General features: G+C 32.5%; 1 protein-coding gene across 1 annotated transcript in view; it reads right to left on the bottom strand.

Annotated features, from left to right (window-relative positions):
• The window catches only part of LOC149943230 (ABC transporter G family member 23-like), a 41,815-nt gene extending 38,057 nt beyond the window's left edge, over positions 1-3,758 (bottom strand). The window contains exon 1 of the mRNA XM_090177092.1: positions 3,333-3,758. Within this exon, the coding sequence (XP_090033218.1) occupies positions 3,333-3,682 (350 nt within the window). The 5' untranslated portion in view covers positions 3,683-3,758. The remainder of the gene's footprint in view (positions 1-3,332) is intronic.
• Between the last annotated feature and the right edge of the window lie 8,743 nt (positions 3,759-12,501).

Below are 12,501 nucleotides of genomic sequence, written 5' to 3'. Positions count from 1 at the left end.
AATGTGCGGGTTTTTATCCAAATTTATCATTTATGGGTAAAAATTCTACAATTTTTATTAATAATATGAAAATTTCAGGCCAGATTTCAGTTAGCTCCTCCCATTCAAAGCCCTATTTCCGGAGACTAGCGTGGAATTCGAATGATTCTTTGACCCTTTTGTGATATTAGCATAAATAGTTATTGTACTTTAAAAAAAGGGGCAGTCTCTCACCGCGCTCTATCATGTAAATAAATATTATTTAATCAGTTAACTTTGTATGGTCGATTAACATACAAAACACATTTCAATAAAGTATACTTTTTTGTTAGTGCTATCTTTCCAGATTTTAAAGGGTATATAGTACTTCCCTATTTAGATTTATTACTTTCTATTTAAAGTTTACGCACCCAGTTCTTGTGTAAGACATTGAGCGGTGAAATTCGGTTCAGGAGCACTGCTCGAAGCGGAAGCCATGTCATCCCGCTTGAGTGAACGTTTAGTAACTCACCGATACCAGTGCTCTGTGGTGCTCACTAGAGCTGACATGAATCATTTATTTTCAAAACGAACAGAATAACGAATTATTTATTTTCAAAACGAACAGAATAACGAATCATTTATTTTCAAAACGAACAGAATAACGAATCATTTATTTTCAAAACGAACAGAATAACGAATCATTTATTTTCAAAACGAACAGAATAACGAATCATTTATTTTCAAAACGAACAGAATAACGACTCATTTATTTTCAAAACGAACAGAATAACGAATCATTTATTTTCTAAACGAACAGAATAACGAATCATTTATTTTCAAAACGAAAATAATAACGAGTCATTTATTTTCAAAACGAACAGAAAAACGAATCATTTATTTTCAAAACGAACAGAAAACGAATAATTTATTTTCAAAACGAACAGAATAATGAATCATTTATTTTCAAAACGAACAGAATAACGAATCATTTATTTTCAAAACGAACAGAATAACGAATCATTTATTTTCAAAACGAACAGAAAAACTAATAATCATTTATTCAAAACGAACAGAAAAACGAATAATTTTTGCAAAACGAACAGAATAACGAACCATTTTTCCAAAAAGAACAGAATAACGAATCATTTTTCCCAAAACGAACAGAATAGCGAATCATTTATTTTCAAAACCACCAGAATAATGAATGAACCGGTTCGTTTTACAAAACAAACAGAATAACAATTTTGTTTTTCAAACGAACATAATAATGAATGGTTCGTTTTACAAAACAAACAGAATAACAATTTTGTTTTTCAAACGAACATAATAACGAAGAATTTTTTCAAAAGGAACAAAATAACGATCCATTTTCTTTCCAAAACGAACAGAATAACGATCCATTTTCTTTCCAAAACGAACAGAATAACGAATCATTTTTCCAAAAAGAACAGAATAACGAATCATTTTTTCAAAACGAACAGAATAACGAATCATTTTTATAAAACGAACAGAATAACGAATCATTTATTCTCAAAACGAACAGAATAACGATCCATTTTCTTTCCAAAACGAACAGAATAACGAATCATTTTTCCAAAAAGAACAGAATAACGAATCATTTTTCCAAAACGAACAGAATAACGAATCATTTTTCCAAAACGAACAGAATAGAGAATACATAACGACTGGTTTTTTCCAAACGAATAGAATAAGAAATCGTCTCGCTGCTCTTGAAATATTTATAATAGTCCTTTAAGGCAAACATTAAAGGCTGCGACACCCATTAAAAGATTCACGTTGAAAATAACGACTTAATAGTAAGAAATAAAAGCTTTTGAGAAATATTAACACTTTAATGGGAGAATAGAGTTACGTATTTATGGTGATTCACCTAATTTCACATATCTGACATCAGGTTTAACGTAACAAACGTAAATTAACCCTCGCTTCTGTTCAACCTGGTGGTGCCCAGAAAGGCGAAATTCATTGATTCACCATAAACCCTAAAAGTATCGTTCAAAATAAAATTAATAAAATAAAATTAAAAATAAAATAGTACTCGATCAAGTTGATCGTTTTTGTAAGTTCTGTGACAATTATTATTTGGTATTACAAAACATTTGGCTCAGATTTGGATGTTGTTGCGTGTTATGATTTCATATATTTCTAAATTTATGTAAATAAAGAATTTGATATCCGGTTTGAATTTTTCTTTCGTCAAACATAGTATGAAATAAAGTTTGCCTACTCGAGGTATTAACTGAGATTTTGATTTCATTCATCTTTAAGGCGTTATACTTTCCATTTTATAAAGTATTCTTACTGTTTTGTTGTTAATAAAGAGAAATTCTAGTTAACTTGACGCGCACACGGTCCGCTTATAAGGTTCCTGATTTGCATTACATCATAAGTAACATGATAACAGTCAGTACCACAATTCCTATTTTTTTCGACACCGACACTCTCTCTCAGCGCCGACTTGGACTAGCAACCTAACCGAATAGTATATTTACGTTCTTGGTAGTAGTATATTTAGAATTGGTCATATTTAGACACTAGAGGGCTCTGCGCTGAACCAAAGATTACCCACTTCCTGTCGGAGCTCCGAAAAAATAAGCTCCATAATTATCATGGTAATCAACTATAGATAAGACCGCGGCCAACTTTGATGACACGCTGTTCGCGCAACAGGGCGTCATCAAAGTTGGCCATGATAGGACTATTTGGTAGTCGATTTTTCGGAGGTCACGTGCCGGAAGTGGGTAAACGCTTCGTTACAAAGCCATCCATCAGAAAACTCTCAGAATTCGAATCTAGGTTACGGAGTTCTATATTACCTTTGGCTGAACTAAACCTTGATTGGACAATATAGAGGTTATTATTTATCTAGCAGCGTACTTGTTATAAAGCGTGAATACTCCCGTGTATACTTGTTTGAATTGACATACGCCTAGGCCGTCTACAATTAAGACGAATTTGGCGAAATAAGTACGAATACAAAGAGATTCATTTGCGTACCACCAAAGCACACGAAGAAACAAATAATTGTATTTCGACAACGCTCATAGCCATACATAACGCCTGTTTTATACAGTATTGTTCAGACAACGTTTTAAGTTTTTAAACGATTTTAAAGAATGTTTCTTCTCGAACGTCGAGGTACTCGGGACGTTTTTGTTCAAACTTCTAGAGCGCTTTGCTTAACCTCTTTAATTACTCTCAAAAAATCAGTTCGGTAGTAATTTATCTTAATCATATTAGCGTAGAAAGTTATTATTACTTATTGGTAATTATTGTACATATAATTACTTAATCACCCACCTGTTGATACGACGAAATAATTATGATTTTAAATGAAAGCATCTACTCACATAACTCCTTTTGGCACGTTAATATTGACTCCTTGCAGGGCGAAGACGTTTTTCTGGGGATTCCCGTACGAGTAATAGACGTCTTCGAGAACCACGGCCAAATGCGAATTGGACAACCTTCTTTGAATATTATACCGGAAATTATTATTGGTCAGTGACACCGAATCCGCTTGTTTCTCCTTCGCGGGGATGTCATTCTCGACGTAAAAATCTCGTTCGTTGATCGCGACATTGTCGATGAACTCTTCCGATTTGGTTGTCGGGTCCAGATCGTCGTCCACAAATCCTTTATTGAGTTCTCCGTTTTTGGCGTTTTCGCTTTGAACGGTGCCCGTTCCGTTAATACTCATATTTAATCCGACTTTCGTTCGGCGCGACGCGGCGTTCCGAATAATCCGCTGTCGAAAGCGAAAACTGCGATTATCCCTTTAACGTTAATGGAAATGACGATTTTGTTTAAAAAAGAGGGCCGCCTCGAGGCTGATTAAGCGAGAGAAAATTCCCTTTCAATTTTTAAAATTTCCCCGAATGTATTTTGAAGAGAAATAACGCGTCGAACGGCCAAGAGTCGCTCTAATGCGCTTCTCTCAGATGCGACCGGCCGAGTATCACGAGCCCGCCGCTTTATTTCCCGGGTTTTTTTCTTCGTAAGAGGAAATATTTTCTTTAGACATTTATTATTTGACCGAGATCTCGATTTTCGTTTCTTTTCGTTGAAACCGCGAGTTTGACGTCTGCTTGATCTTGAACAATTTCTGGGTCGCGCGCTAAGGAAAAATTACCGAAATAGTTTTTACATTCATTTTATTATAAAAATCCATCTAGGCCATAGGCCTTGTTTTTTCTTACGCTTTTCATCAAAATATTTATCGAGTGTACCGTTTTACCCGACAGGGGTCATTCCTTCATGACGTCACCGAAAAAACGGGGGGGGGGGGGGAATGTTTACTAGAGTGTTAAATTACAAATTCCGAATATTAATCGAGGATAGATTCAAAAAATGAATTAACTCGTTTAAGCTATACATCGATGAATTACGTTTTTAATAACGAATGAATTAGTTAAATAAAGTAAATGACACGCGATGAGGTAAAGAAAGCTTCCTATGACACGCAAAATTATGTTTAATAACTTAATAAGAGCTGTTTACCGACGATTTGCATATTTTCATTCACCAATTCGGGGCCAGGTGGTTTTGGTTTGTTCGCGTCATTTTCTTAGAAAGCACTTCACTCAAAACATTTTACCATTTTGTTTTTTTTTATAATTTTGGTCGTTAAAAATCAGAAATATTTATTTTTACAGTATATCTTCTAACGAAAACATATTTTTTAAATATTCAATTTTAATTAGTTTAATTACACCATAAGTAAAATTAAAAGAATAAAAACTACACTAATCGTTTTCAGTTTATCCGTCCAGTTAGTTTTATGGCTTCAGAAACGAAGCTAGTACGGGTTTAAAATAGTCAATTTTATATTTGAATTCAATAATTCATTATTATTTTGCTGTGTGGTTTTTCGATTTTCAATAAGCCTTGGCTTATCAACTGGGGGACCTTTAGGCCTATTAACCTCATCTATCGAAATATCTTCACATAGCTTTAGAACCACATTATAAAGCCTCGCCTTCTTCTATATATTTTCTACGTAATAACTTTCGTATTAGTCTTCCCCCGTGTAATGTTTTAGAGAAACAAACTTTGATTTCCGCAGAATAGAAAGTGTCATACTTAAACCTATTACGCTACTTATGATAGCGCTATTTCTACAAAATGAGGTACAATTACACAATTCTGGGGCCAAGTTATAAATGGCACGAAGCCTATAGAGAGCCTCTTTCAACGAATAAATATCGAACGTTTTGTGGACGACCCCTGACGACTCTCCGTAACAGTTTTTTTACGAACGCTCACTTCACTTTATATGGGTCAATAGTCAAATACATTCTAGAAGGCTTCGAACGAGGTATCGAAAAGAATTACGCAATGGTTTCTCCAAAAACGTCGCTTTCGGCATTTTTCTTTATTTATAATAATAGAGAGAGTTTAAGCTCCGAACAATCATACTTCTAGGAAGAACGCGTACCAACAGTAAACCACGCCACGCGAAATCGCTTACAACTTATTAGGCTATGGCGATTTAAATATTCGCGATAAAATCATTTGGAAATTTGGCCGGTCTACGCGTTCCTTTCACGCGCGGTGTCGCTCTTAATCTCGCTAATGTTCAGATGCAATCGAGTACATTCTTTGAGCTTCTTTGCTGTTGGCCCTGACACTTTTACAATAGCAACAGTCAAACAGATACAACTAGACACAATGGTTACAATCAAAAACGCTGATATGGCGTTTGCTAATCCTAAGTATACATCTATCTAACGGTACATTATTGAAATTGATAGATTATAAATTTTAATTTACTTTCTTGTTAGTAATTTATTTTAAATTTTGAGACAAACTTTAAAATATTCATTTTAGATTCTTGAGACGAAATTCAAAATATTAATTTTAGATTCTTGAGACAAAATTTAAAATATTAATTTTAGATTCTTGAGACAAAATTCAAAATATTCATTTTAGATTCTTGAGACAAAATTTAAAATATTCATTTTAGATTCTTGAGACAAAATTTAAAATATTCATTTTAGATTCTTGAGACAATTTTAAATATTTATTTTAGATTCTTGATACATATTTTAAAATTTTTATTTTACATTTTGATACATACTTTGAAATATTTATTTTACATTTTGGGACATTCTTTGAAATATTTATTTTAGGGTTTTGGGACATTCTTTAAATAATTCATTTTAGATTTTAAGACCCTCTTTAAATTATTTTAGATTTTAAGACCCTCTTTAAATTATTTTAGATTTTGAGGGAAACTCTAAATAATTTATTTTAGATTTTGAGAGGAACTCTACATAATTCATTTTAAATTTTGAGATAAACTCTAAATAATTTATTTTTGATTTTGAGAGAGAAACTCTAAATAATTCATTTTAGATTTAAAATTGAGAAATTCTTTTTATCATCTGAGACCGAAATCATTCGGTTGTTGCGCGCGTAAATATATTGATCTGGCATTTTTAATGTTCAAGTATTTCTTGTTTGATTTTTATTTTTTTTTAATTTAAAAATGTTTTTAAAGCAAACAAAAGCTCGAAAAAAACTTTTCAATTAAAATAAGATAAGACGTTTTACGAAAATTTATAATGTCAATCAAGAATCGGTTTTCGCAAGGTACATAAAATATTTCCAAATTTCTTTCGGTATTTACTTCATTTCTAGTTTAAATATTATATAATATATAGCTAGCCTCACAAAGATTCGGATTAACTGTTAAAAAAAAATCAATTTTTTTATAAACCATAATGTTGAGGACGCAACGGGTCAAGGCTAGACTTCGATGTTTTATGTTTACATTTTATGGGGTTATTTCTTCAGTGAAATTATTTAATGATTTCCATTATCAAATGGACATAAAATACACGTGACGGAATAAGGCTGGAGCGCTCTTCGCTATTGCATCGAACTCTGCTTACAAAAGAAACCTTTCAAACGAAAGTAATCTTTCATTTTGATCAAAATGACTGTGATTTATAATAGCTTTATAAGAAACAGAAAAATTCTTGTTGGGTTTTGGAAACTGGTTTAAGAGGTGCCGGTCTTTCGCGCGGAGCATCGACCCTCGGTTCGAGAAGGTTGGTTTGGACGTCATTCAATGTTGGTATCGAAAGAGCAGGAGCGCCAGGATCAGAAACGCACCAGTCCAAGAGACGACGCTGATCAGGCCCAGCCACACTTCCAGGTGCTTGTGGCCGAATCCTTTGGACATGATGGACCTCATACTTTTCCCGGAATAGGTCCCCGGCAGGAAGTACGAAATATAGCGCAGAGGTCTCGGCATAGCTTCCAGCGGCCAAAGAAATCCTTCAAAGAGTGACAATGCTTATTATTAAAAGTATTCTTTCAAAAGGTTATGCAAAAAGTTGAAGGGTTGTAGGGGGTGAGTTGAGAAGTATGCCTGTTTTACGCCCATTTTCCTACGATTAGTTAAAAGAGCGCCAGATAGCTTCAAAGTGTGGCCTATTAGCGCAAAACTAAGCAGCAGGGACTTTAAATGCTGTTTAAGTTTACTTTTTTACCTCGATTTTTTTACAAAGTCCTTTTTCACCCATCACACGAGCCCAAATCTTAATGTTCGCGTTTCCCTGCTGCAGGGTTTTGCGCTTGTTGCAGCCTACTTCCAGGGGCTAGTAGGCTACACTTTGAAGCTCTCTGGTGTTCTTTTAATTAATCGTAGGAAAATGGGGAAAAACAGGCATATTTCTCAACTCACCCCCTAAAACTACTTACATTTTTTGCATAACCTTTTGAAACACCCTGTATAATGTCTATCTTACGAGAGAAGTGTCCATTAAGGACGTAAATTGCAGATTCGAGACAGTTTTTAATGGACGACATTTTCCCGCCAAATTGCGGAAAGGGTGCACCGCGTCAAAGATCCAAAGTTTTCGCGTGTATTATTCAACTATCGATGTAACACTACCAAGAGCTATTTACTTATGTTTATAAGCCGTATTTTCCAATGAAAAAGTCTTGGTTTCGCGCCAAAATGTACAACCTTCAACACTGCTGTAATATGTGTTTATAAGTAGGCAGTATAAATGGTAGAGTACCTAAAATAACATTAAATTTGTCATTCTCTAAATCATCGGACAGGAGTTCGATTTTGTATAAAGCTAAGCTGACCTAAGTGAATAGAGTATTTTTTAAAATGTGAAAATATCATCAATGGAACAATAACTCAACATTCAATAAGGATAAAAACTCTTTTACAATAAAAGCTTTTAGCTAAAAAGCCGCTACGGCCGTCGTTAATTCACTACGTACAATATTTAGTTTTAGAATTACCGATAAATAACGAATATTTACCTAATTAAAATCGGGGAAAACCTTCGAGATAGAAATGATTAAAAAGATATTAATAAGATTAAATGGGTATTGAAACAATTAAATTGAAATTGAAGTGATTAAATAGAAATTGAAGTGATTAAATAGAAATTGAAACAATTAAATCGAAATTGAAATTATTAAAGTGAGATTGGAATGATTAAATCGAGATGGTAAATATTAAATCGTTATTGAATTATTTTATCTTGATTGAAAGGATTTTATCCTGTTTGAAATGATTTAATAGAGTTTAAAAGGATTAAATCGTGATAAAATGATTTAATCTCGATTGAAATAATTAAACCTAAATTGAAATGTTTAAACAGAAATTGAAATGATTAAAACGAAATTGAATTGATTTCATCGCGATTGAAATGATTAAACCGAAAATGAAATGATTAAACCGAAAATGAAATGTTTAAAACGAAATTGAAATGATTTCATTGCGATTGAAATGATTAAACCGAAATTGAAATTATTTCATCGTGATTGAATTTATTAAACCGAAAATGAAATGATTAAACCGAAATTGAAATGATTAAACCAAAATTTAAATTATTTCATCGCGATTTAAATGATTAAACCGAAATTGAAATGATTAAACCGAAAATGAAATGATTAAAACGAAATTGAAATTATTTCATCACGATTGAAATGATTAAATCGAAATTGAAATGGTTAAATCGAAATTTAAATGATTAAATTGAAATTTAATTGGTTAAATCGAAATTTAAATGATTAAATTGAAATTGAAATGATGAAATCGAAATTGAAATGATGAAATTGAAATTGAAATGATGAAATCGAAATTGAAATGATTAAATCGAAATTTAAATGATTAAATCAAAATTGAAATGAATAAATCGAAATTTAAATAATAAAAAAGAGATTGGAATGATAAAATTGTGATTGAAATAATTTCATTGTAATTGAAATGATTAAATTAAGATTTTAAATGAACAAATCGAGATTGAAAAGATTTTATCGTGTTTGATATGATTTCATCTTGATTGAAATTATTAAACCGAAATTGAAATGATTGAATCGTGATTGAAATAATTAAATTCCGATTGAAATGATTAAATCCTGATTGAAATGATCAAATCGAGATTGAATTGATGACTCTTTAGCCGAGGGGTATCTATAAATATTACTTTGAATAATATTTGTTACATTTAATTAAAAACATTCTAAAAGAACTATTGTCACTCGATGACTTAGGCCTAGGGTGGTGCCTTGGGTATTAGCCTAGCTGATTATTAAGTCAGTAATTTAGTCAAATATTTATTTAGCAAATTACAAATTAAAACATTACAAATCAAAATATTTATTACTAATTTAAACTATTCAGATATATACTAAACGTTAATTAGAAATGAACGTATTTAATAAAAATTATCTTAATGTTTCATAATTTGTAATTTAGTAAATTACATTATTAAAAATTAAGAAAATTAGTAGAGTAATAATTGGTTACGTACGCAAATAGGTAACTATAATTCAATTATTAGTATCAATCCAAAGTATCATTAATATCATTTCAAAAAGGTATAAGATATTCCGCAATAAGGCGTTAGTATGATCAACCGGAAGTTGCTTCCCCCAAAAGAGTCCAACCACGGCTTAAACGCTACTGACTCGGGCTCTGGAACGCGCTAAGCCCACAACGGCTGCCTCGTTCACCTTTCCCTCACGCCTGGCCTGGTCATCATTTATTTTATAACTTCAAATTAAATAATGAGGAAGAGTTTCACTCCAACTTGGCTGAAGATGGCGCTATGCAATATTACTGGGTTTCGCACTTCAATTTAATAACGGCGCACGACGCACGCTCGGTAGAAAGTTTCAATCAACACCTAACACCAAGCGTCGATATTAAATAGAAGAGTAAAAGCCCTCTAAGGTTGGATAACGCCATCTTTAGCGTAGTCGGACTAAAGATCTTCCTCATTGTGATAGATTTTAACTAACTTCGTCGAAAATCCGTTGTTTACTTTTGAATAAAGTAAACTGAGGGGAAAAAACTATTTCTTTTTCTAAAATAAAATAAATTTAAAGGACCTTAAATTTGAAGTTATTGCTGGTATTTTTACCTGTTTAAATGGCAATTAGAAGAAATGCGGTGAAGGCTACTGGGGTCGTAAAACACGGGCCCGCCAAACAACGTTACGTTTACAGGAAAAATTTACACTAAAATTAACGTTTCTCATGACATTTGTCTTTGAGAGAAAATGGAGGCGGGCTCAGGGAAGTATAGCAAAGAATTTTTATTTTTTATTATATTAGAATCTTTATCATCGTCCAGACAGCTCAAAGGCGTAGTTGTTACAAAAGTTGCAAATTATTAATTTTAACAGCACTGTGTCATGAAAATTCGACATTCACGTGAAAAGAAAGAGCAGTTTTTTATTTATAAAATCTAATAGGCCTTTCCATAAATATTTCTACGTGCTATCACTGTTTTTTCTACGTCACTCGCCACCAATTTCGCTAAAACTAAACAAAAAGTTGGTTGTACTTTTTGCATTTTCCAGTAAGATTTCCCCAAACATTTTACACGGAGTGATGGAGCTCGGGTTAAGCCTAGTGACTTCGGACTTCAAACTGATTTTAATTTATTTTCGATACTAATTAAATGAATTATTATTGCAATTCTTATATAAACTCTGTGAAAGTATTGTTAATACTTTGATATTTATTAGCTAGTATTTTATGATAAACAACAATTTTTACCTTATACACTACTGCGGCTGTCAATGAAATGTTAAACCTTATTTTACAAGGCTATAAACATCAACTGTTAAACATCATCGAAACCGTGCTAAATTTTTCGTTATTTTAAATATTTAAATCCTCTCCTTTTATGACTAGTTAAGTAAACGAAATACTTTTATACTTTAAACATTTGATATAACAAATTTATTAATAACACTTGGATTAATTTTAATCCACCGTGTTTTGACGACATAATAGCTCAAGAGTCGAGCGAGGGTAAAAACAAAGAGTAATATATATAACGTTGATCTAAATCATCCTTGCCAAAACAGTTTTCCTTCACACTCTTACCGTAACGAACATTTTATGGAAAGGTCTATTGGTAAATATAAGATAATTATTCGACTCAACCTATTCTTCCGACGCTAATATTTAGTGATAAAATGTTTCTAGTAACTATAGTCTTTGGAGTGTAAATTGCTCGTGAAAGCCTATTTGAAGGATCAGCTCATTGAAAACTGAAACGCTTTCAAAAGTAAATTTAACGTTAACTTTTGCCATATAATAGACCGGTTAACCACCAATCGAAAACGTGTACGTGAACTTGTAGAAATGTATATACGTAGCTTTCATTATGTAAAATCTAATATCCGACACGTTTCCAAGAGGGAGGCTTATCCGGTCTAATGAAAAATTATTGAACATAAATTTGACTATTAACACTAATCACACTAACTTAGCAGTAATTATGCCAAATAAGATAGTAAGGCTGTGACAAGTTGCATCCACCAAAAACTTTCGATTACGGAGTCTTACGGACTATCATTAACTGAAATCGTTCAGTGTCGTACTTATCTTACGTTAAAGGTAAATAACTCGCGCAACCCCCAGCAAAATATTTGTGACCCCCATTTTCCCTGAGCACACCTACTTCTAGCGCCCGAGAAAGATAGCGGACGGTTTTAGAGTTACAGTACACGGCGACTTTATAGTACACGGCTCGTGCCTGGAGAGAGCTTCTACAGTCATGTTACGCGTTTTTAGGCAAATTGAATATTAATGACGTTGGTCCTTCAAGATTTATAGATTAGAAGGGAAAATGTACTATTGTAGTTAACGCATTTTTGATGACGTACTACACATTGGATATATCTGGTTTTATTTAGTTATATAATAATTATAATAAAAAATTTTAAAAAGGTTTATAGTAAAATTTCCTGTGAGAGCAATTTCGGAGAAGCCCAAAGAAAAACGCTCTTAGAAAAATCTCCAAAAATAGTCGATAATTTCTAAAAGAACAATAACTTAATTTATAGTAGCGTAAGTAACATAAAGAGGTAAGTATAACATTTGTAGCCTTCACCGTGCTACAACCACACGCCTACAAGTTTCCCCGTTCACTTCGGCCGGTGGATTAACCCGTCTTTTACTTCTAAAGACGTACCAAGTATTTTCAATCGTAAATTTTATGATACTATTCAATAATTAATTATTATT

The sequence above is a fragment of the Leiobunum rupestre genome, chromosome 6, assembly GCF_980474605.1.
Source record: "Leiobunum rupestre chromosome 6, qqLeiRupe1.1.hap1, whole genome shotgun sequence".
NCBI lineage: Eukaryota > Metazoa > Arthropoda > Arachnida > Opiliones > Sclerosomatidae > Leiobunum > Leiobunum rupestre.
This window is presented reverse-complemented; position numbering and strand designations above follow the sequence as displayed.